Source organism: Ochotona curzoniae, unplaced genomic scaffold (genome assembly GCF_017591425.1).
Source record: "Ochotona curzoniae isolate NIBS_2020 unplaced genomic scaffold, NIBS_Ocur_1.0 contig_908, whole genome shotgun sequence".
Taxonomy (NCBI): domain Eukaryota; kingdom Metazoa; phylum Chordata; class Mammalia; order Lagomorpha; family Ochotonidae; genus Ochotona; species Ochotona curzoniae.
In genome coordinates, this window is record NW_024466607.1 from 7467169 (window position 1) to 7492325 (window position 25157).

At 52.9% G+C, this 25157-nt stretch overlaps 1 protein-coding gene across 3 annotated transcripts; it reads left to right on the plus strand.

Moving 5' to 3' along the window:
- Nucleotides 1-1491: 1491 nt before the first annotated feature.
- KIF9 (kinesin family member 9) lies at nucleotides 1492-25157 on the plus strand. 3 transcript variants are annotated; one of them, XM_040994909.1, is made up of 21 exons: nucleotides 1492-1718; nucleotides 3963-4060; nucleotides 5212-5377; nucleotides 6158-6264; nucleotides 7671-7895; nucleotides 11013-11096; nucleotides 11199-11291; nucleotides 11951-12098; nucleotides 12607-12671; nucleotides 12922-12999; nucleotides 14982-15050; nucleotides 15486-15590; nucleotides 16582-16637; nucleotides 17219-17309; nucleotides 17750-17883; nucleotides 18782-18964; nucleotides 20206-20420; nucleotides 22014-22190; nucleotides 22455-22570; nucleotides 22849-22953; nucleotides 24839-25157. In XM_040994909.1, exons 1-21 carry the CDS (start codon nucleotides 1529-1531, stop codon nucleotides 24887-24889), a joined length of 2556 nt encoding a protein of 851 aa, XP_040850843.1. In that variant the 5' UTR covers nucleotides 1492-1528; the 3' UTR covers nucleotides 24890-25157. The 3 variants fall into 3 exon arrangements, with proteins under 3 accessions (XP_040850843.1, XP_040850844.1, XP_040850846.1); XM_040994910.1 differs by lacking the exons at nucleotides 1492-1718; nucleotides 7671-7895 and having other exon boundaries at nucleotides 3968-4060; XM_040994912.1 differs by lacking the exons at nucleotides 1492-1718; nucleotides 7671-7895; nucleotides 18782-18964 and having other exon boundaries at nucleotides 3968-4060.

Genomic DNA, 25157 nt, shown 5'->3' on the forward strand with positions numbered 1-25157 from the left:
GCTCTAGCCCCAGCCTGGTAGCCCTGGGCATCGTGGGCATCTGAAGTGAAGTAACAGGTGAATGCACACACTCAAACCCCTATCCTGATGGCCTGTTCTCAGGATCTTACACAATGCCTGCTGGTGCCAGCCAAAGGTGAGCTCGGCAACCGCCCATAGACGGACGGCACATACGTCTCTTCTTTGCTCTCTGTGACTGCCCAGCCAGTAGTCTCAAAGACTGAAAGGCTGCCCCTCTTCCTCGTGCCCTCTCACCCGCCGTCACCCTCCTATCCGAGTTCCCTGCCCTTCTGCTTCCCTGCCCCTCAGCGCTCAGCTCGTCCAGCCGCCACAGTCGCAGTTCAGCAACTCGGACGCTGAAGTGTGCGCCGGATGCTCGGGCGGCTCCGCGCCGGCCTCGGTTTGGGACAAGCAGCTGCTGTGGGATTCAGAGATTAGTCGGCTCCATCTCCGGTTTCCTCCTGGCCCAGACGCAGCGCTCCCCGGAGTTCCCGGAAGCAGCTGGTTGCCATGGTGACTGTGTACGCAGCTAGGCCGCCGCACCTGCAGACTCCCGGTCTTTTGCCGGGCTTCGGTCGCTGCCGAAGCTGCCGTGCGAGCTGTGCGCGGGCGGTGGAAGGGAGTGGAAGGGAGAAGGTTGGACGATGTCGACCGGGCGGCGGCAACGGCTGGGGTTCGAAAACCGCTCTCTCAGGGAAACCTCTACTGGATCGCTCACTTGCAAAACCTGGCACAGAAGCGCGCGGTCTCACAGGGGGCTACTCCCTCCTTGACGGCGACTAGAAGTCTTCGGGGTTAATATTCTCCGGGCCCACGAGGGGGGTCCCCTTAGCCCCAGAGGCTGTGAGGTGGAGATCACCTTCTCTGCACTGGCGACTTCTCCAACTGGACGGGGCTTCGGGATTGAAGCTCCAAGCTTTTCGCCCTTACAGGTGAGACAAACCCTGCAGAGAGGAGACAGGAAGAGTGGCTTACAAGACCCTAGGCACTCTGGCTTCATACAAGGGTCCTGCACGTTGGGTAGGCAAAAACAAGCTAGATGGTTGTGGATCCCAGGCTGGGTGAGGTTCGGTCCTGAGTTTTGGACTCGGGCAGTGAAGCTGCTTGTCACTATACGGGCTGTCACTATGGGGCTGCTGTCCCCATGGGAGCCCCTGGTCCAGTCAGGAGCGCTGACCCTAATGCCTATTGTTTCTATGAGTCAGGGATGCAGAGCGACACATCTGTTCATTTTCATCAAAGGAGAAACCCACGGGGCTCTCAATACGCAGGGGTCCCTTATGGCCACTCAGATTCACTTTGCTGTACCAGAAAAAAACAAAAAACCCTAAGGATGGGATCCAGAAAGAGGGAGCGCACCTCACAAGGCTTTAGGACGAGCAACTTCTCGCAGCTGATAGGACTGTGAGCTCAGGGCTGGAAATGGCATGGAGGGAGGGAGTGACATCATATACCCCTTGGGACTCTCTCAGTAGTGACCAAAGTTGGACACATACGTGGAAATTCAACCGTGCTCCGACTTCCAGCCATGCCCATCATCACCACCAACCACCACTGCTTAAGCACCTGCTCTGGGCTGGACACTGTCCTGGACCTTGTGGGGGGACTCAAAAAAGAGAAAAGACATGGCCCTTGCCCTCCAGCACCTTGTAATTTATTTCGGGAGCTGAAACCCACTCACATGAAGCGGCGTAAGAACACTAAACAGAAGTACTTCAGTAAGTGCAGGTGCCCGGGTAGTGAGGGGCCTCGGAGCAGCAGGCTGGTGGGAGGGTGCGGTTCATGTAGAAAGCTTCCCTCCTGTGGTGTGTGTGGCTCCTGGCATGCGCATGCAGAGGGCTGTGGGGAGCACAGTGCATATGCATGTCTGTGAATGGCATGGGGAAAGGCGGCCCGGGGAGCTGCTGGAAGCCAGCCCGTGCTATGGTCCTGCTGTGTGTTGTCTGAGGCCTGGAAACCCGCTCTCAGAGCTCCCCAGCTTCTTCCTGGTTCCAGTCAAAGGACGACCTGAGGATGCTGTCTCATCTCTCCCGGGCAGCAGGCTGGGCCCCCGGGAATGACACGGCAGTGTCCCTCAGAGCTTTCCAAACAGAACAGCTGAGTCAAAACTTACCTCCCATCAGCCAAGATCAAGTGAATGTAGGGTTGAGATGTTCCCCATTTGGAATTTGTGGCAGAACTAATTGTAGCATTTTATTTCCACAGTTGAACTTAACAGACAAAAATATTGGGACTTAAGGTAGACTCGCCGTTTCCTTGCTCATCCCAGTACCTTCCAGGTGTATTCGCTGAAACCCGGATGGCTGAGGAATCTCATTGTAGCCAGGGGAAGACTTGCAAATGGCCTAAGACGTGTAGGAAGGATATACACACACTCTAGGACCGGGAAACAGCTGAAGGAGGAACTCAATTGTCGCCCTACGTTGCATCTGGAGACATAGGAAGATATTTTTAAAATCTGAAATAACTTTTGCTAGGTAATACTCAGTGAACTCCTCTTAAATAGTAAACATGAAAGATGTTAACAACCTTTAGTGTATTTTTTTAAAAGCAAAATATTAGCTAACTAAAGGGCAAAATCTGTTTTCTATGATTTTTTTTTTCATTTACACTATAGGTCTTTTTTTTTTAAGATGTATTTATTTTAATTGGAAAGGCAAATTGTACAGAGAGAAGGAGAGACAGAAAGATCTTCCATCTGCTGGTTCACTCCCCAAGTGGCTGCAACAGCCAGAACTGAACTGATCTGAAGCCAGGAGCCAGGAACCTCCTCCAGGTCTCCCACACAGGTGCAAGGTCCCAAGACTTTGGGCTGTCCTCCAGTGCTTTCCCAGGCCACAGGCAAGGATGGTGGATGTGGAGTGGAGCAGCTGTGATACATACTGGCACCTATGTGAGATTCTGGTGCATGCAAGGAAAGGATTTAGCCACTAGGCTATTGTGCCAGGCCCTAAGCTATAGATCTTAAAATTACTTTAAAAAATATTAAGCATCTTATCAATTTACTTGCTAAGCTTTTTTCACCCAATTTGAAGCTAGAAATTGTCAGCTACTTAAGCCTCATGTAACTTTTCACAAATGCAGCCATTTTTAAAAATCTTTATGGAAGTTTTCTATCTTTTAAAAAATTCATTTTTATCAGAAAGGCAGGTATACAAAGAGAAGGACCGAGAAAAAGATATTACACCTGCTGATTCATTCCCCAAATGGCTGCAACGGCCAGAAATGAGCTGATCCAAAGCCAGGAGCCTCCCCTGGGTCTCTCCTAATGCTTTGGGCCATCCTCCACTGCTTTCCCAGTTCACAGACAGGAAGCTGGATGGGAAGTAGAGTAGCCAGGATTAGAACTATCATCCTTATGGGATGCCAGTGCTACCAGGTGAAGGATTAGCTTGCTATGCCACCAATCCTAAGAGAGCAAAAATTTAATTTAACCAAGACTGGGAACGGGGTATGTGGGTATAGGTTAGCATAAAATGAGGTCCCCGTGATTGAATCCAGGCGGCTTTATGAAAAACCACACACACACACTTGCTATGTGATGCTCTGGACCTCCTTGAAATCTACCAACAAGAAAGTCATCATCGCTGGAGCCTGCCTGATGTGTTCCTGGTGTTGAACAGTGAACCTCCAGAACTGCAAGCCAAAAACAAACAGGCAAAAAAAACACACCCACTTTTCCTTTATAAAGTTAAGCTGCCTTGGGTATTTCCTTATAGCAATGAAAAACAAATACAGAAAGAGGTTTTTTCGCCTTGTAGCTTGGTCTCATGCAGCCACTGGTGGCACACTGCTTTGCACAGTGTCTTAGGCAGAGCGCTGATGTAGTGAGGGGCAGAAAAGGAAGACAGGCCCTCCGGGGGCTCTTCCTGATCTCCTTAACGAATGATTCTCCCCGTCCCCCACCCCTTCGCCAGCCGTTATCTTATGATGGCTACTGACAGTCTCTTTGTTCTCTCTAGCTAGAATGGACACCAGGAAAAAAGTTCACGCATTTGTGCGTGTCAAGCCCACTGATGACTTTGCTCATGAGATGATCACATATGGAGATGACAACAAAGTAAGTGCCGTGTGTTTGCCTTCGCCCGTGACGAGCATCTCATCTGCCGCCTGGCAGGTGCACTGCCCAGGAGTTGCATGAGAAGCGAAGGAGTTGGGACTTGAACCAGCACTCTGATTTGTTATGCGAGCAGCCCAAGCATCCACTTCACCTGCACCACAAGCACCAATATCTTGAGTTGATTCAGGTTAAACTTACCCAATAATGGGACAAACTGACATAAGAACTGGAAAAGTTTATCAGCCCCTGTAGCCTCAGCACTTCCCTGGGAACCCTCTTGACGCCCCAGGCAGGTGTTGGTCAGCAAGAGAACGTGAGATATTTTCATTTAGCAAACACTTATGACATGAGACATTGCTTAAAGGAAGAACTTCAGGGCAAAGTGAGGGGACACAGACACACAGGCAATCTAAGGAGTAAATGGACCACACTTGTCTTTCTCAGTCTTTGTGTATCCGAGTCTCAGCTCCTAGATTAGAGCAGCCAGTGCAACACCTCGGTGAGAGCTTGTTTACATCAAAGTCTCTTCCTAGATGCTTGGAATCTGATGGATATTGACTTCACCCAGTTGTGTTGCTAAGCCAGCTGCTGCCACAGCTGCCCAGCTGCCAGGGAACACGTGTGTATGGAGCTGCTGGTCATCATTTACTCTGATGCCAGGCAGACAGTGTCTCTGATTGCTGTGGCTCACACCGGGCACAGCGTGCGAGGCAGGAGCCTAAACAATGCAGAGCTGAAGGTGGCTCACACCGGTGAGCAGAGGCATGGGCCTCTCCCCCAGACCTGCCGCCAAGCTCACAGCTCCCCATGGCCTAATTCAGGACAGCCAATGTGCTTGTCTAATTTAACTCTTGCTTAGTAAGAACATGGCACGTTTGCTCAACCTCATACCCTAGATGGGGGAACCAAGACACAGCATATTCTAAACTGTGCTGAGGAGTGCTGAAACCAGTGAGTGTCTGGGCTCTTGGCCTGTCCACTATTGAAGATCGTGAGGCCTCCGTGCCTGAACTCCCCTTTCCAATCCAAGATAATTTAGCCCAATCATCAGTCCATGTGAGGGACTCAAGTTCACTGTTATCTTTTTGGAGGGCAGTAATTTTTTTTTGCACAAATTTCACAACACAAATAACCTTCTCTGTTTTTCCTAGAGTATTGACATTCACTTTAAGAAAGACACACGGAGAGGGATTGTCAATAACCAACAGACAGACTGGTCATTCAAGCTGGACGGAGTTCTCCATGATGCCTCCCAGGACTTGGTTTATGAAACAGTTGCACAGGATGTGGTCTCTCAGGCCCTCGATGGCTACAATGGTAACTTGGTTAACTTAACTGTTGCCTTGCCAGGACTCTTTCCCGGAGGAAGAGAGGCAAGGACTTTATGGTCAAACCCACTTCATGTCAAACCCACTACCAATCCCAGGAACGAGAGCCCATGTGACTTCCACAGCCCACGGTGGCCACAGCTGGTCTGCTGTGAGAATGCAGCTTTGGGGGTGGGATCTGGCTCAGACCAGTCAAACCAGGAGGAAGAAGAGGAAGACCCCCGGGTGACTGAATGATTCCTGAGCCTGGTGGAGACATTGCAAGTGCAAAAGGAAGCCTTCGAGGGTGGGCAGTGGGACCAGACCATGGCCTGACCGTAATGGTCCATTTCTGGACCAGGAGTCCTCTTTGCTTGATTGCAGGGAATTCTCCTGGAGGACAGGAAACATCATTCCTGCTCCATCTCTCCCTAATAAGCCTTTGCCTCTGGGGACAAGGTGATGTCTCTCGCCAACATTGAGACCCTGGCAGTTGATGGCCTTGATAAAAAAGCAGCTCCTTCCTCATCCCTTTAGGACTCATTCCAGTTCCTCTGTTCCCTGAGAATCCACAGTGAAGGGGGCAGTCAAATCCTCCATGGCCAGACTTGGGGCAGATTCTGTGTCTGGTTGCTAATGTCCCAGCTCTCCTGTCCACCCACCACCTTCCATAGAAGCACTCCTGTTATATTGGACCCTTGCTGACCTCAGACTTGCTAGGGAAAAAGAGAACTGTCTTTGGAGCTATTTTCCTGCATGTCACTAAAACATGTTTTTGCAATGTTTGCAGGCACCATCATCTGTTATGGGCAGACGGGAGCTGGCAAGACATACACCATGACGGGGGCAACTGAGAATTACAAGCACCGGGGGATCCTTCCTCGTGCCCTGCAGCAGGTGGGGATGGGGCCCGTGGGAGGGATGCCTTACAGATGTCCCGTTTCTGCCGCAGATGCTGCTAAAGCAGTGACATCCGGTCCTCAGCAGGATTGCTGCGAAGCTGGTCCCAGAGTTGGGAGACGTAGGACCAGAGGTGGGGTTAAAGGCATCAGCAGGCAGGGTTTCACACTCTACCACACCCACCCTGAGCCTGTCTCCTGTCCTGCTGGTTTGTGATCCTGTAATTAAGGATGGGACGATCGAATTTTGCCTCTGAGCTTTTTAAAGGTTTTTTTAAAGTTATTTATTTTTATTAACTTGAAAGTCAAAATGAGAACAAGAGAGAGAAAGAAATGGTTGCCTTCCATCTGCTATTTACCGACTCCCCAAATGCCCATAACTGCTGGTACTGGGGCAGGTCAAAGCCAGGAAGAGCCTGTAACTCCATGTAGATCTGCTGCGTGGTGGCGTGTAATTGATCTGTCATCTGTTGCCTCCCAGGGTGCACTCTGAGTAGGAAGCCAGAACGCGAAAGGTTCAGTACAGGACTCAGGTGTCCTAAGCAGTGGCTCAGCAACTGTGCCAAAGGTCTGCCGTGCTGTTCCTGGTTCCAACAAAAGGAATATGAACCCTGGCCTATTGTTATGACTGGCCTGCTCTGGTTTCTTTCACCATCCCAGCCCCTGAAAGAACCAAGACAAGAAGCAGGGAGGGACTGGTCCATTCAGGACTGTGTCAGCCTTGGGGTTCTAAAGGTACAACTCGCGGTAAGGTAGAAGGGCCTGACTTTGGCGCCACCTAGCGTGGGTTCTGAGAGGACCTTGTGGTTGGTTGTAGGAGACCAAGCATCCTGGATTTTGCAGCCCTGTCCTGTAAGAACAGGCCTGTATGCCATCAGGCTCTGATTTTTGACGCTTTGTCCTTCACACGGCGCTGTCAAAGCTTGCTTGCTAAGTACTGGGGAGAGGATGAGGAGTCAAGAAACAGAGCTCCTGTGTGTGCTCCTGCCCATCCCAGCAGAATGGCCATAAAGAGATGGTTGACGAAGCCTTCTGCAAATGGAGACGGCCCTGCCGTGCTGCAACCACAGGGGAATTAGGAAGGATAGATTAAAAGATGTGAAAGGGGCACGTCGATGGTGAGATCTCATGAATCTAGAGACTTTTACACTCCTCGTGTCTGTACTGCTTGGGATTTCACAAATGTTAGCCCGTGTGTAAAACGAGGCTTCCGAAGGCTACATGATGAAAATGAATGCCGACAATAACACTGATAACACTGATCATAACAATGGTAACAGCTGCAACGCCACCTAGGCTGCGGAGGCCGTTAGGGGAACAACTCCCTTACGCTTCCCGAATTGCCCTCCCCATCCCTGGTCCATTTGCCTGGTCCGTCCTGACTGCCGTCCAATCTTCGTCTAGGTGTTCAGGATGATCAAAGAGCGCCCCACACATGCTATCACTGTGCGTGTCTCCTACTTGGAAATCTATAATGAGAGCCTGTTTGACCTCCTGTCCACCCTGCCCTACGTGGGCCCTTCCGACACACCCATGACCATCGTGGAAAATCCTCAGGGAGTCTTTGTGAAGGGCTTGTCCGTGCACCTCACCAGTCAGGAGGAGGATGCCTTCAGTCTGCTTTTTGAGGTGAGATCACCGAGCTTACGGGGCCCTCCCCTTCCTGTCCCTCCCTCCTGCCCTCTTAGCTTTTTCACTTTCTTCGATAATCAGAATGTAAATGCTAATAGATGCTCATCGGGCACGTTTAGCTGGTACTGAGAAAAAAGTAGGACCAAAGAAGAATTCAATATCTCTCTATCTCTCTCTCTTCACATAAGATAGCACCAATGTATATTTTAGTTGATTTTCTTCCAATCCTTTCATGTGCATTTTTCCCATATAGGATTGAAATGGTTCTTTTGCTCCCATCTGCAGTTCACATTACATCATGAGAACTTGTAATATAGAAAAAATAAGGGTGAACAGCCACAGTACATAAAGTATATGCTATTTTCTTCAAAACCGTTATATCCTGGAATTCACACATGGCTGGTGGAAATGTAAGCTAATGTCAACACTTTCTTAAAACATTACAAGTAAATTTTGTCAGCACCTAGCGATGGTTCTGGTTATCCACCCAGGAGGCGTCATGAAGGACAGCAGTGTGCACAAAGCCCTGACTGCGCCGTTCTGAATAGCCAAAGACAGGAGAACATCCATAACACCTGTCAGCTACCGCGTGGGTGAACACAGTACGCTCCATCCAGATGATGTAAGGGCGTCAGGTACCGATACCTGCTCCTAGGCGAATAACCCTGAAAACTCACAAATGAGCAAATGCGGTCCCAGAAGTACACGTAGTGGATGATTCTCCTGCGTGGAGAACCTGAGCAGATCAGTTGCCTGGGGAAGGGAGCCGGCAGGGGGCTGGACCGGGAGATGCAGCACTTCTGAAACAAGGACATGCTGGTGAGGGCACCGTTCTGTAAGGCGATTAGAAATCATTGAACTGTGCACTGAAAGATTTAAGGTGTTTGGATTATACATTAATAAAACAGTATCATTTAAAGTCACACATAAGAGGACTTCAGAAGTGCCCGGAAAATAGAATTAAAGTTTATTGCGGTGTAGAAAATCTTGAAAACCATGCAAAGTTTGGGCATGATATATGCATTCCACGAACATTTTTAAAGAAACTGGTATGGGTGTCCTCAGAGGTGATTTTTGCCTGATCCTTGTATTTATAGTGAAAAACAGACTCCTTCACCCCCACCAATGGCCACAGGGGAGCATTCTTGTCTTGTTACTCCTCATGGCTCACCGTGGATAGTGGTGCTTGCTGTAGGTTTTCTGTGACTTAAGGATGGTTAAAGACCAAGTGTGCCTGGCGCAATAACCTAGCAGCTGAGGTCTTCGCCTTGAGTGCGCCAGGATCCCATATAGGTGCCAGTTCATGTCCTGGCAGCCCTGCTTCCTATCCAGCTCGCTGCCTGTGGCCTGGGAAAGCCGTCGAGGACGGCCCAAAGCCTTGGGACCCTGCACCCGCCTGGGAGACCTGGAAGAGCTCCAGGCTCCGGGCTTCGGATCGCACAGTTCCAGTCATAGAGGCTGCTTGGGGAGTGAATCAGTGGATGAAGATCTTCCTCTGTGTTTTGCTTCCTCTCTGTATATCTGACTTTCAATAAAAGTAAAATAAATCTTTAAAAAAAAGGACATCCAAACCTGTGATGAGCTTTTACTCTAAATACTCGTATTAATTCTATCAGAATTAGTCACTCTCCTGGCTTGGTTTTTTCAGGTTTACCACCTATTTACCTGAATTTTTGAAATTCTTTTTTTTTTGAAGATTTCTCTTAAATAAAAATAACTTGAAGCTTCTTAATTAGATTTTTTTTAAAATGGGCATACATACATGGAAATGCCTGAGACAGAATTGAGAGCTTTCCTACAGCAACAGTGCCCCTTAGAGTATGAAACACAGAAGGAGGCTTCCTCTGTAATACGTCACCACCCAGAACACGAGGGGACATCTGGAGAGAGCTGCTCCACCACAGCTGGGCGCAGGTGCCCTCAGGGTACCAAGGGCCTTGGTTCTGGCCTTACAGTCCTGGGTTCCTGCTTCCATCCCTCAGCTGGTCCTAGTCTTCCAATTTGGCCATTGCCTTTAGGTGCCTTGCAGTGGCAGGGCTTCTGGGTACTTAGCTCATGCCACTGGCGTGAGTGAAGATGAAAGACTGCCCCCTGTTCTGGATGCAGACACAGGACAGACTAAAGACTTAGCATATGGAATGGGGGCTCGTGAGGGCTCAAGTTCAGCCCTGAGCTTTAAGTCCAGGAAGCTTTAGTTCCGAGCAGATCACGTCTCTTGGCTCAGTCCCCGTGTGCACACGTGTAAAAGTGAAGACACAGAATGCGTGTCCTAAAAGGCAGTTCTGAGAATGGTGCGGGGGCAGGCATTTTGAATCCCCTGCCTAGGGCTTAGCACGTGTGAACTCTTGCTGCTGTTCAGGAGTGTGGCTGCTGTTGCCTGAGAACTCGGGGATGAGAACTGATGTGGAAAGAATGCATCAACCCCGAGGCCTCCCAGCACTGCGTGCTTGCTGAGCTCTGCGTGGGGAGAGGACACAGCTGGTCCAAGGACGCTGCTGCTGTGGTACTGAGCTGGCTGCTGGCATCCACAGAGGGGCCAGTTTGAGTCCCAGATGCTCCCATCCAGTTTCCCTGCTGGTATAGCCAGCAGAGGTTGTCCCAAGAGCTTGGGTCCCCTCACCCATGAGGGAGACTTGGACAAAGCTCTTGGCTTCTGGGATCTGGCCTCAGCCTGCTTCAATGCAAAACTGCCAATCCAGAAATGACTGTCAATAAGATTTTGGCAGCTGCATTCTGCCTGTCTCTCCTACGGTTGCTTTCATCTCTCTTAAATGCTGCTCCAAAAAGATGTTGGACTCTTCCTCTATCGTCGAAGACTACCTGTCTAATATTCTACTGCACGGACGGATTACGATTGTTGGGTGTGGAGCTAGAATCCAATGCACTATTCATGAATGTTTTCTTGAGTCCTATAATCACGCTGCTTTTCCAGGAGCTGTACCTCTTCACACCTGTCCCCCAGCAGGTGGCAGCAGAGAGCCAGCCTCCCCAAGGTGTCTGCTATGCTGGTTTCTAACCGGGTCTTGCCTGGAAGCCCAGCTGCTGGCAGCGATACAAGGTCCCTCGTCGTTTTGGTTTTTCAAACTGTTGTCTACGTTTCCCTTCCTCTTTCAGGGAGAGACCAACAGGATCATAGCCTCGCACTCGATGAACAAACACTCGTCCAGGTCACACTGCATTTTCACCATCTACGTGGAGGTGCGCGTGAGCTTTCTGGTGAGACGGGAAGAGGCAGTCGACCGACTCCCATGGGGCCTGGAAACCATGATGGTCAAACTTCCGCTCTGGTTGTTTTTGTAGGCCCATTCTCGGACCTTATCGAACGAAAAGTACATCACTTCCAAAATCAACCTGGTGGACCTGGCGGGCTCGGAGAGGCTGGGCAAGTCTGGGGTAAGACAAGGGAGCCAGGGGAACCGCCTCACCAAGTTCTGAGACTGTTTCCAGTCGTGTCCATGGTGCCTGTGCCTATCCCTGCTCAGCCATCTGTGAGCACAGCCCTGAGCAAGGTCAGGTGGAATCTGGGGAACTTGCCAGGAGGCCAGAGTCAGCACCGATGCAACGGCTGCCGCCTCGCGGCATGCAATGGCATGTCCTGCCCCGCCGGCTTCCGTGACCGTGGGTGAAATGATGCCCCCTGTATCTTCAGCAAGGTGTGCTCTGTGCCAGTCAGGATTGTCTCTGGGTGTGAGCATGAGCTCTGCACTTGCAAGAGCAATTCATGTGCCTGCGCTGCTGCAGGCAGCCCCAGGAGTGTGTGCGCTGGCACAAGCACATTGGCGTGTTTGCAGGGTGATACGCCCAGATGCTCACCCATGTCTGCTGACACATATTCACTCTCATGGGACAGTGATTCATATTCCCACAAGCGTTCACATGAGCATTCCCTGTGTGTTCCTCCGAGTTTGAGCAGAGCCCATGGTTGCCCACACTGGAATGCAATTGCCAACGGGGAGGGAAGACGCTGCGACATGGTGGGAAGTAGGAGGGAAGCTGCCCTGCCTGCCTGCCAGGGCAGTTTGGAGTAAGTAGTGCTGGCCTCTGGTTTCTAGTCTGACGGCCGAGTCCTGAAGGAAGCCACCTACATCAACAAGTCACTGTCCTTCCTGGAACAGGCGATCATCGCCCTAGGGGACCAGAAACGGGACCACATCCCCTTCCGGCAGTGCAAGCTCACCCACGCCCTGAAGGACTCCTTAGGTGATGATGTGGCCAGTGCCAGGGAGGGGACTGGCTTCCAGGGAGGGAGTCTTCTAGGGGCACCTGGTGGCCCTTCCCGTTCTCTGCCAAGCCTTCACACTCTTGGCTGTTCCTGCTGACCTGTGTTAGAGCTGATGCTATGCACAGCAGACACTTCTTTCTGGTCGTGGGCAGTCCAAGGCAGAGGAGCCAACAGGTTCGGTTCCTGGTGAGGACCCCCCTTCCTGATCGGCAGATGTCCGTCTTCTCACTGTGGCCTCACATGGAACCAGAGAGGACTCCCATCATGGGGTCCACCCTCATGACCTCATGTAGTCCTCGTCACTTCCCAAAGCCCTGCCCCCTCACGTGTTTTTGCACTGGGGAGCAGGGCTTCGGTGAGTGGAGTTTGTGGGGATGAATATTCAGATCCCATCAGCCCCTCACCCTGCAATCCACCCCCTGCCCCGGGAGCCACCTATGAGAAAACCCACATGAATCATGGCTCTCTGTGTCTTACTTCCCATAGGGGGAAACTGCAACATGGTCCTGGTGACAAACATCCATGGAGAAGCCGCCCAGTTGGAAGAAACGGTGCGAGGGGGTCACCGTGGTGGCTGGGCCAGGATCCCACAACCCCATGCACCAGGGCAGCCGATACCGGCTGCAGCTGGCTGAGCTGAACACCAGCCTGGGACACTGTCAGGGATGGAGGAACCCAGAGGATAAGAACTTCCTGCTTTCCTTGCTCCATCCACCAGAGGACTGCCATGAGCCAAGCTGTGGGCCCTGGGGTCTCACTGCTGTGGGGAGCCATCTGATGGGGGCCTGTTCTGTGTTTCAGCTGTCCTCGCTGCGGTTTGCCAGCAGGATGAAGCTGGTCACCACAGAGCCTGCCATCAACGAGAAGTATGACGCAGAGGTAGGAGGGGCTGTGGGCAGGCGTATGTGGGTTTGTCACTTGGGTTCATGGGTCCATTCCTCCAAGTGCCCACAACAGCTGGAACTGGGCCAGGCTGAATTCAAGAGGCAAGAACTAGGAATTCCATCTGGGTCTCCCATGTGGGTGGCCAGAACTCAGTTTCATGGGCTGCTGGCTGCTGGCTGTCAGGTGCATCAGCAGGAGGTTGGACTGGAGGTCAAGTAGCTGGGCCCTGACCAGTGCTCCCGAGCAAGGTACAGCCAAAAGCAAAGATAGCAAATTCAAATCCAGGCACGCTCCAGGCTCCAGGGTCCAGGACCAGGATCACTCCCCACACGAGGTTTGACTTGCAGTTCACTCCCTCAGCCATGCCGACCACATCTCAAGGATTCTGAAGGTGCACAGGTGGCCCTCTGTGTCCATGGGCTCCAAGTCTGAGACTTCAACCCGTCCTTCATGGGAAACACAAGGGCACTTGAAAAATGTTCATGGAAAATAGAAAGGTTTTTTTTTTTTTAAGCAAATGGAAATTTTTTTTTTTTTTTGGTGCCAGAAATGTTGAAATCCACTCAAAGATTTTGATTTTTCATAGCATCATCTTTTTGAAAATGCCTTGTATTTGGAAAATAAAAACAAGCAAAAGTAATGATGCCACCGAATGTTAGAATACTACTTGCATAGCATCTCTGTGGTACTGGCTTTACAGGTGACCTGGAGATCACTTAACGTACATGGGAAGTTGCATATAGGTTCCATGCAAATACTAAGTCACTTTGTTACAGCCTTGGTTGTATGGTCTTTGGTATCCACAGAGGACCCAGTCCTCCATTGACCGAGGAACAACTGCACGTGGCTTGTGGCTGCGGTCACTGGACAGTATACATGTCCATCACTGCAGAAAGTTCTGGTAGACAACATGGGGTTGGAGTGTGTTAGGACAGGATGCATGGAACCAGCGCTGTGGTGTAGTGAGTAAAGCAGCCACCTACTGCACTGGCATCCCATATAGGCACCGGTTCAAGTTCTGGATGTTCCACTTTCGATCCAGCTCCCTACTAATGCACCTGGGAAAGCAGCAGAGAATGGCCCTTGCAAACCCCGTGGGAGACCTGGAGGAAACTCCTGGATCCTGGCGTTGACCTGAGCTAGCACTGTTGTGGTCTTCTGGGGAGTGAGCCAGTAAATGGGACCTTTCTCTTTCTCTCTCTCTCTCCCCTAACTAAATAAATATTTAAAAAGAAAATGATATACACTCTGGGAAAGATGAGAAACAAGATTTTTAGAGGAGTGCTGGGTGGTGCCAGGCGGTGGGACAAGACTACATCTAATTTAGCAGTTTTTGAACAAAAATTTGAGGCAGTTTGGGTGTGAGCTCTGGGAGCACCTGGAAGAAGATCCCTCGAGCCCAGGGGGCTGTGGGTAGAGGTGGGGACATCCCAGCCTGGTGGGAGATGGGCATCAGGGGTGGGCCCCTCGTAGGTCATCCTGCTGCTTCCTTTACACACATCGTGAGGATGCCAAATTCCGAATGTAGGGTTGTGCCCACCACAGTGCAGGCAACCACAAACATCAGCAGGACCATCAGGATGCTCTTGAGGGACCAACCGTCTACACCATGGCTGTGCACAAACAGCACCCTAGAACCCAAGAGCCACCCAGGAGTGGTCACTGTCCTGGCAGAAGGGGAGGACCCTAGAGCCCTGGGCATCAGGGGTCAGTGTGGCCCAGGGGCCAGTGTTCCCTCCACTCGCAGTCTCCCTGAAGGAGGCCCCAGGGGGTGCAGTGGCCCCTCTCAGATCCTACACTCACCCCATCTGGAGAAGTGTGGAGGGAATGGGCCAGAAGCCAAGGGCACAGCCTTTGAGGTACCGAGATTTCAGGGTACAGAATGAGCAGTTGTGCCCTTAACATGGAAGGGGCAGGTGGCATCTCTGACAACCCTTCCTGTCACCTCCGGCTCCCTCCCCACTGCTTCTGGGCAGCGGATGATCAAGAACCTGGAGAAGGAAGTGGCGCTGCTGAAGCAAGAGCTGGCCATCCATGACAGCTTGGTAAGATGCCCGGGTCAGGGGAGACTGGACAGCATGGGCCCGGGGTCAGGCTGCATGATGGCTCAAGGTCAGGGGCAGTAGGACAAGCTGAGTAGCTGGCAAGGGTGGAGGTGTTTGGTGGCCTGCTTGGCCTCATATTCACTATGCGAGGGACTTCAAGGCAGAGGCAGCAGTGTCCCCCCACACCCCGCAAGCACACACCCAGCCTTACCCTGCAGTCTGCCAAGACAGGGCCAATGGGCACCCCTCATCAGCCAACACCATGTCCGTTGGCTTCCCTCACTGTCCCATTGTCCTCTCTGACCCAAGCGCCTGGCCTGGAGGTCAGGCCCTCTCCCCCAGTATGAGGATGATAAAGTTGCAGAGCCACTTAGGCCTGGACCCAGTCTCCAGAAGGGCCACTGCTCATCCACGTGTTCTCTGTCCTCATTCAAGGCCAACCGCACCCTCGTGACCTATGACCCCATGGATGAAATTCAGATTGCCGAGATCAACTCCCAGGTGCGGAGGTACCTGGAGGGGACGCTGGACGAGATCGACGTAAGGACCACTATGCTGGCTTGCCCCCCTCCCCTCACCGTCCTGGACACAATTCCTGTTTGCATGCACCACGGGTGGGGAATGACACTGGTCCCCTGGGGTCAGGGCCCTTGAGCCCATCACAGCCTCAACTTACAAGACTGGGCTGCACAGAGCGGCCGGTGGCCTTAAACACATAAGCTACAAGAGGCGGTCTAGCCTTGGAGCCAGGCTGCCCAGGGTCAAGTACACACCGACCCCAGCTACCTCCCAGCCAAGTGACTCCAGAACTTGGGTGGCATGGGGACAATGAGCCCCCATGAGGTACATGAGGTACCAAGCTGAGCCCAAAAGGAAGCCACTGAAGTATGGTGGTGGCCCTGGCTGTCTACCTGGCAGGTCCCAGGAGCGGACCAAGGTGGGAAAGTACAGCCTTGTCAGAGAGACACCCCTTGTTTCTGTGGGGCAGGCTGTGTGGGCTACCCTGTGCACAGCTGCGTGAGATGGGCCTGAGATTCCTGAGGGGATGGGGCAGTCCCCAAACAACCCTTGATCAAGGGTGAGCCCCAGGGCTTAGGACCTTAGGGCCGACGAGCCCCCAGCCATAGCTGTACTCACAGATATGGATGAGTCCGCATACACTCAGGCCCGGTCAGAAACGGGCTGTGTGTGAAGACGGGCAGCTGGATGTCCAAGCAAAGAGGTTGTGTTTGAAGCTGTGTCCTTCGAATGTGTTTCCAAACCTTAGAGCCGCTTCTCTAGGGCAGAGACCTTCCCTTCCGGAAGGTGGCCGTCACAGCCTTGGTGGACACTGGGAACCTGCCCCTGAGCAGGGCCGGGCTGCCCTTCACTGAGAAGCCAGCCCCAGGTGCCCCGTCCTTGAGATGGCTCTTGCTCAAGGGGTCAGCGGGGCGGTCAGGGGAGGTCAGGGAAGGGCCTACTTTGCTCACTGACCCAGATGCAGCCTGGTCGCTGGTGCCTACGCTCTGACCACCACCTGCTCCCTCCCCAGATCATCAACCTCAGACAGATCCAGGAGGTCTTCAACCAGTTCCGGGTGGTTCTGAGGTGAGGACACCTGCGCATCCCTCCCCACTCCCCACACCGCACTGCCAACCTCCCTGCCAGCGGCCTGGGCTTTCTATCCCAAGGCACCTCTTCTTTGCAGAACAAGAGTTGAATCCTCAGGGTTTGCAGAACCCTGGTTTGGGCGGAGGTTGGGGAAGGAGGCCACCGAGTTCCCTAATTGAACAGTGTGCTCAAAGCAGGTCACACGAGCAACCTCTGACCCTTGGCCTTGGTCTTAGATGAGGTCACGGAGGCGGGTGGGAGTCACGTGGTTCGGTGGGGCCTGCTAGAGATAGAACCTAAGCAGGTGCACATGATTTCAAGTCAGGCTGACAGTTCCTGTTGAATGTCATCTTGGAGCAGGTGCATCTGGCACAGAAGAGTGGTCCTGGCAGGTGGTGGGACTGGGCAGTGGGTTCATGCCCTGGGGTGGGTGAGCCCTGTCCTTGGCTTTCCCTGGTCTACCTCATGGATACATCTCAGGGATCCTTCCCCAAACAACTTTAACTCCAGGGTGCGGTTTTTGCCCCAGCAATTCAGTGCAACCCCAGGAACAAGGCATTCTCTTGCTCTCTCCCAAGCCAACAGGAACAGGAAGTAGAGTCCACCCTGCTCAGGAAGTTCACCATCACCGACAAGAGTGATTTCACGACCATCTCTGCTGTCCAGAAGGTAGACATGGTCGCCCCTCCTTGCTCCTTAGAGCCTCTGCTCCAAGGCCAGCAGAAGGAGCAGTGTTAAGTGTTAAAGGCAACAGGCAGAGGAGCATGTGTCACTGTACAAGAAAGAACTGCTTCTGCAGAGAAAATGATTTGAAGACTAAGCTAATAGTAAGACCTGAGTACTCTACCAAAGTTAGCTTGGTGCCAAACCTTCCAGTCCTTAGTGTGTGAAGTAAGGGACCAGAGGACAAGGGAGTTGATGTGGAAGGTGCACATTGGTAGGCAGACCCAGCACGGAGCTATTGGGGACAGTCTGCAGCAGCAGCCAGCATGTATATGGGGGGAGTATGCTGGCCTGAAGGTTTGTGTAGGTGCAGGGTCATGTCGGCTTGTTCCTCGAGGGACCCAATGCCTTAATGTAACCCCCAGCCCTCCGGCTGGCCTCCCCAGACAGGACTTGTGGATGTCGACGGCAGCCAAGCAAGTGAGCCTGACGAGCAAGCCTTTGGACTCGGTGCTGCCCCTTCCTCCAGCAAGCCCGGGAAGAAGTCCAAGCCCAAGAAGACATTCAAAGTGCCGCCCAGGTGAGAGGGACCACGCAGCTTGGCAGCTGGCTCTCCTCAGGGAGGGAAGGAGAAATCCTGAACCATTGTCCCTCTCCCATCGGCGTCTCTGCTCCTGGGTGGCCATGACAGACATCAGTAACTGCTCACCTGAGCCAATCTGTAGGGCCGAGGCTGGGGTCACCTCTGCCACCTCTCTTCACACAGCAGGTTGAGAGGGGACAGCCACTCCCTAAAGTCACCCCACAGCTGAGCATTCAAGCTGCAGTGAGAGGCCAGCTAGCACTGCAGAGCCCATGGCCCCCTGGTCCTCCAAAGGTTACCAAAACCCCCAGTGCACTGTCAGACTAGACTTGAGCCTCAGTCACAGATGGGTGACAGCCTGGTCCTCCAAGCTACACTCTTGCAAACGGAAGAGGGGAGAGGATGGTGGGAAGAGCTGGGGACATCTTCCTTTAGGTCAGTCTCACCTGGGGGCGCCTTCTTGCAAGGAAAACCCTCAAGGTGAGGGAGCTGAGAGGGAGCAGGGTGGGGCCTGGTCAGAGCTGCTGGGCACACCTGTCCCATTTGCTGTCAGAGTCCTTGTAGGATCACTCTGGGAGGGGACCCTGCCATGCCTTCCCAGGGATGCCCGTGTGCCCAACCCTCAGCAGCTTTCAGTCTGTGGGGGGCTGTGCCCATTCTTCCCACGGTTCTCCTGCTAAGACTGCTGAAACCCCCATGTTATGATTAAAGGAAGGAAAGTGCTCCCCTCTTCCTCCCTGGCCACATGGCTCAGGTTCACACTCTGTCCCCTGCCACCACCCCACCTTGATCTAGGTACATGAAAAGGACAGGGGAGCAGGGTAGGATGGGTGCCTGTGTCACCTATAACCACTGCCCACGAGCAAGCCCCTCGGATCTGCCTGCCTCCTCTCAGGTCTTCAGCAAAAAAGAAAGGTGCCAGCAGCCCCGTGAGCAGCCGGGACCTGGATCTGCCTTCCTCCTCCAAGACCCAGCTGGTCCCGGGGGAAGTCAAAGACATACTTATGCAAGACCATGAGATGTCCAGCATGGAGCGCCTTCCCTCAGACTCCCCGAAGGAGGAGTTACGCCCACCCAGGTAACCGTCATTAGCTCCCATGCTGCTCAGCTCACAGTGCAGGGTGAGTCTCGATGTGTGGCTGCGAATGGAAGACAAATAAAAGAGGATGGTGGTGAGCAGTGATGAGGAGCAGAGCCCAACAGGAAGACGGGGCAACTCGTGCGCATGCCCATGACCCGGCCCTCACACCCCTGCACGGAGCCCCCTCTCGGTTCCACAGGTTTTCTTCTGCGTTGTTTCCACACCTGCTGTACCCTGCATCTGTCCCACCGTCTCACTCTTTTGATGTGTCTCAGTGTAACGTACAGCATCGAACCACTTTCCCTTCACCAAGGCTTCATCTCATGTCTCAGTAACTAGCATTCGCAGAGATTTGTGTTCATTTTTCAAGATTTATTTTATTCTTCTGAAAGGGCTACAGAGAGAGAGAGAGAGAGGGAGAATGCTCGTTCACGCCCCCAAATGGCTGCAACAGCCAGGGCTGGGCCGGCTAGAAGGCAGGACCCTGCAACTTCTTCCAAGTCTCCCATATGGATGCAGGAGCCCAGGCTCTCAGTACATCTTGCTCTGCTTTCCCAGGCCATAAGCAACATAACCAGGGAGCTGGATCGGAAATAGAGCAGCCAGCACGTGAACTGGTGCCCGTATGGGATGCCAGCACCACGGGCGGAGGAATAGCTTAGCATACCACTGCGCTCGGCCCATTATTTTTTTTTTAAGATTTATTTATTTTTATTGGAAAGGCAGATTTACAGAGAGGAGAGACAGAGAGAAAGATCTTCCATCTGTTGATTGACTCCCCAATTGGCCCAACGACTGGGCTGAGTCGATCTGGAGTCAGGATCCAGGAGCTTCCCCTGGGTCTCCCACATGGGTGCAGGGTCCCAAGGCTTTGGGCTGTCCTCTTCTGCTTTCCCAGGCCACAAGCAGGGAGCTGGATGGGAAGTGGAATAGCCGGGACATGAACTGGTGCCCATATGAGATCCTGGTGCATGCAAGGCGAGGATTTTAGCCTTTAGGCCACTGTGTCAGCCCCCCACCCCCATTGCTTTCTATTTCTCATCCGCTCTCTTGCCCTTGTTTGCTGAGAAACACACAAGCGTGAAGTAACGAGGCCCTCACAATCTGTCTCCTATGGGGGCAGGTGGCACTGAGGGCTTCTGCCTCCTGCACACAAAGACCCAGGGAAGGAGGACTGAGGGCCTGGCAGCTTCCAAGTTCTCTCTCTTCCCTGGCCCCTTCTCCGACTCCGCCTCCAGACCCAGTACCCCACCCTCCAAGGCCATGGCCTTCGAAGAATTTAAGAAGGAGCAAGGGAGCATGATCAACTGCATCTTTAAAGAGAACAAGGCCATCCTGAACGAACGGAGCAGGAAAGCCAGCGAGGTCACACAGCGCATCAACGCCATCAAGCGGGAAATTGACGAGACCAAGGAGGCTCTGGAGTTCCAGAAGTCGCTAGGGGAGAAGCAAGGTATGTGGGGCGGGGAGGTGTGGCCGGGACCTGGTGTGTGTGTTGCGGGGCGGGGTCTCAGGTCCTCCTGCTCCATATGGGGCAAGCCCCGGGCCCTGGAGGTCTGAGAAGGCAGCAGGGAGGGGGCTGTGGGGAGTCTCTGGGACGCTGGTCCTTTCACTGGACACCTGAGAACTTCACTGTTAGCAGCCCTCCAGAGTGGGGCCCAGTTACTGCCTGTATGCAAATCCCCAGTATGTGCTGCTGCCTATGGAGAGCAAGGCTCTCGGTCCTGCAGAGATGTCCCCAGGAGAACGGAAACTGGCGATCCATACAAGGTCCCCTGAGTCCTGCTACAGTCTCCGCACAGCCCAGCGTGGTCAGACTTGGGCAGGGGCGGGGAGGACGTGCTAGGAGGGACCATGGGAAATGAGAATATGGATACTAGAAGGCTGAGGGTCTCACTGTTGTCAGCCCATGCCCCACACCAGACCCCTGGCACCTGTGCAGGTGTGCTGGGCAGAGGGGCCCCTGGCTTGCGTGTACAGAAGATGCTCACCTGGTTGGCATGGCTTGTGAGCCACGGCCTGTCAGGCTGCAGCGTGCAGAGGGTGCACCTGGCAGGGCTGCTCGGGGCAGATGCCAGGCCCCAGCTGTGGTTCTGCTCAGGAGCAGGACATGGAGAACCAGGGGCCGCAGTGCTAGCTCCACCCCGGCTCACTCCCACTTCCTCCTTACCCCGACCCCTGCCCCGTGCAGGGCCCCTGCAGACCATGGGGCTGTCCCGGCGAACAGGCCAGAGGTGGCATGAGTCCCTTGGTCTCTCCTACTCAGCTCCCTCGCGGGGGCATTGCCCTCCTTTACCCCTCAGAGGGCCAGCTTTATTGCCAGATCCTCGGGACCCTTCTGATCCCAAGATGTGTGAGACCAGGCGTGACTCTGCTTGTGAGTGAACGGAATGTCAGTGTTTCTCCCTGTTGTAAATCAGGGAGTGTGACATTCATTCATACCTGACAGACTATGGCGCTGTGCTCACACACAACAAACTGACAAACTGACCGTGACATACACTCATACGTCGTGACACTGCTCACACGCCACAGTCTGTGACAGCCTCTTCCAGACACTGCCCTCCGAGGGCCTGGGAAGCCAGAGAGGTCGGTGCTGTGGCTCCAGGCATCACTGCAGGGAGGGGACGCAATGACCAGCGAGCTCATCTTTGACCCTTTCTGCACCTTGGTCCGTCATTACATGTTCACATACTTAAAACTGGATGCGTGCCTGGGACAGGCTACATTGAAGCTGAAGGACCTGGCAAGGGAACTCTGGTTCCCTCAACTCCCCCTGCCCACCAGATGTTTTGCACCAGCATCGGAGACCTTTGCCCACCACTTCTGTTTGTCCCAAATTGCCAGTGTCGCTCCACCAAACAGTCCCTACCCACGGGACATGCCCTAGAGACCTTGGCTTGGCTGCCCTTTATCCACCTCCTCTCCCATCTCCCATCCTCCTGATGCGTCAGCACTGGGCCCTCTTTCTGGAACACCTTTCCTCTCCCCACCCTCACCCCTGTGGATATCGCCTCCTCTCCAGCCTCTTCTGCTTCTCCCACAGGTCAGTATGAGTCCAAGGGAATGCTGGTGGTGGACGAGGAGGAGTTCCAGCTGATCCTGAAACTCAAAGACCTCAAGAAGCAGTACCGCAGCGAGTACAAGGACCTGCTCGACCTCCGAGCCGAGATCCAGTACTGCCGGCGCCTGGTGGACCAGTGTCGCCACCGCCTGCTCACGGGTGCGCCCGCTGTGAAGCTTGAGGCAGGAAACCTGGGTTCAGGGGTGGGTGTGCCCTCAGAGCTTCTCCTTGGCACAAGTAGAGGCTGGGCAAGGGTTTCAGCTGTGTGGTTTCCACAACTGTGGGGGCCGAGGCCGGGCCCAGGGGCGGAGCCTGGAGCTGAAAGTGCTCAGGGTTCCTGGACAGCTGTGGTCTTGCAGCGCCTTCTCTTGTGCCCTCAGGGCTCCTCACTCCTCACAGGGCTGTCCCCCTGCCCCTTTGCAGAATTTGACATCTGGTACAACGAGTCCTTTGTCATCCCTGCGGACGTGCAGATGGCATTGAAGCCAGGTGGCAGCATTCGGCCGGGCATGGTGCCCTCCAGCAAGATCACATCCCTGGTGAGCAGCACGGGTGGTGGACGATGCCACCCTCCCCTGCAGGGGCCTCTGTTCCTTCCATGAGCAGGGCCTCGTGTGGAACACTCCCAGCTCCTCCCACAGCTGCCCGCGCAGGTGTCTCTTCTCAGTGGTCCATAACGGCCACTCAGGTGACAGCTCCAGGAGGAAATGAGGGTCCGGAGGCTGGGAGATGTCCCAGAAGGAGCTTTGCAGTCCCAGGAAGGGACTGTTGTGATAGCCAGCACAGGCCCTGACCCTGTGCTGGGTGGCTCTCACAGGGAGAAGATGATCTGGACAAGTTCACCCAACTGCAGCAGACGGTGCTGCCTGAGGGTCCCGATTCTGTTTCCTTCTACAATGCCAAAATCAAGACAGAACAGAAGGTAAGTTGGGGGCAGAAGGCAGCGCCTGCACCCAGAGACCTTCTCAAACAGCAGGTATGGGTGTCTGTGGGGTAACTACTCAGCAAGCTCATCCTTTTAAAATTATATATATGTTTATATAATAATTATCTATGTAGTGTTTTTGAATAGGTGATGCACTTGAATGTTGTAAACATTAAGCAGAGTATGGAAAGGAAGTGGGTGTTCAGTCTGGTGGTGACGATGCTGGATCAGATACTCCTGGGCTCTACAGGAGCGTGCCTGGCTCCAGCGCCTGAATGCAGCTTCCTGCTAATGAGACCCTGCTAATACAGAATCCCATCTCATCCTGTGGGAGACTGTCCTGGCTCCTGGCTTCTTATCCAGTCCAGTCTCGGTCACTGTGGACATTTGGGGAATGAACCAACAGGTGGGAGCAACTCCCCTAACTATGTCCCCCAAAGAAGTAAAGAGTTTGAAACATACAAGCACAAAGCCTCTGTCCCTCCTCAACGGGAGCCCCGTCACTTGTTGCCAGTGTTCCCCTGCAGGTGTTTCTGCTTTACCCCCGTGGCAGTGTTCCCTGAGCAGGAACGAAGTCAACCTCCATGCACTGCTTGTTCTTTCTTACACCTGCCCCGTAGTACTTGATTGTGAGGATGTAGCTAACCTGTCTTATCCTAATAGACATCCGGGAGCTTCCCTTTTTCACTAATACAAATATTGCTGTGGTAACTAACCTTGTGCATAGGTGAACCTGTGCTTAATATGCCAGTTCGTGGAGAGTCATTTCATAGAAGTGAATGTTCTGGTTAAAAGGATATTTGTCTCTTTGTGGGTGCTACCTGCCTAAAGCTGAACCCATCTGCACCCCCGTAGCAGTGGATGGGATGTTACATTCCTCCAGCATTGCCTGCAAAAATGTTAACTCATTTTTAAATCCTTTTCCAGCCCAATATGGGAAAAATGGTACCTCGACTATAGCTTTCAGTTGAATTTCTTTTGTTATAAGTGAAATTGAGCCTCTTTATACTTTTAAGACCCATTTTAATTTACTTTCCCATAAACTATTTGTAATTTTTAATTGCTTGATTTTTATTTGCAGTAACTCTATATGGGAGAATATTCAAAAAGTTCAATAGAAAACGCTTATTATGAAAAAGCATTTTTGCACCAAAATAAGCCCGTCTTTTAATTCCATTTTCCACAAACTTTTTGAATTACCCTTGTATTAAGGAAAGTAATGGGGAAATTATGTATTTATTTGTTTGAGAGGCAGAGCGACAGAGAGGGGGGAAAAACAGAGGCAGGGGGAGAGACAGAAAGAAAAAGAGGTCTTCAGTCTGCTGGTTCACTCCCCAAATGGCCACAACAGCAGGAGCTGGACCAGGCAGAAGCCAGGAGCCTGGAACTCCATCACCGACTTCCAAGCAGGTGGCCACCTACTTGTAGTACTTGGACCATCTTCCACTACCTTAGCAGGTGCCTTAGCAGGGAGCTGGATCAGACATGGAGCAGCTGGAACTCCAACCAGAGTACATCTAGCAACAGATGAAACGAGGAGGTGCCAGGGTGAGGTAGACCCGCTCTGGGCTCCACAATCTGGGAGCCTTTATGAGTTCTGTTCCCAGCCCTGTCCTCTGGTAGTTTTGTAGATGTGTCACTGCATACACAGGGCTGCTGCTATACGTGTGAAGCAGCCCCGCAGGGCCTGTCTAGATTCCCCAGCAGTCCTCCCTCAAAGGTGTGGACCAAGCAGCATCTCAGACCCCACTAAGTTTGTCTGGCCTGCCTGGGTGAGGGAGTGATAAACCAGGAGCTGCACACAAACACCAGAATCCAGCATAGCAGCACCCTTAATCCCACCCCTCCTAATTCCCCTTCTCTCCCCCTTTCCTGTGTCCAGCACAATTATTTGAAAACTATGACAGGCCTGCAGCGGACACACAGAAAATAGTCTCGCTACCAGCACCTGGAAGGAGAGGACCAGCAACTCACTCCAACCTGCTCTTGCTTCGGCCTGGCGTTGCCACCAAGCTGCCTGCTCAGAGCGCCAGCCACTCTACTCCAAGACTGGCCGCGGCCCGAGAACACACAATGGCCTGCCTTCTCCAAAGAGACACCATCGCTTCTCTGCACAGAACACCGGCTACTTTGATTTTCTGTCTTATGTGCCAGGACAGAATCAAAAAAAAGACTTTCTTGTCTAGCATTCATCAAGAACT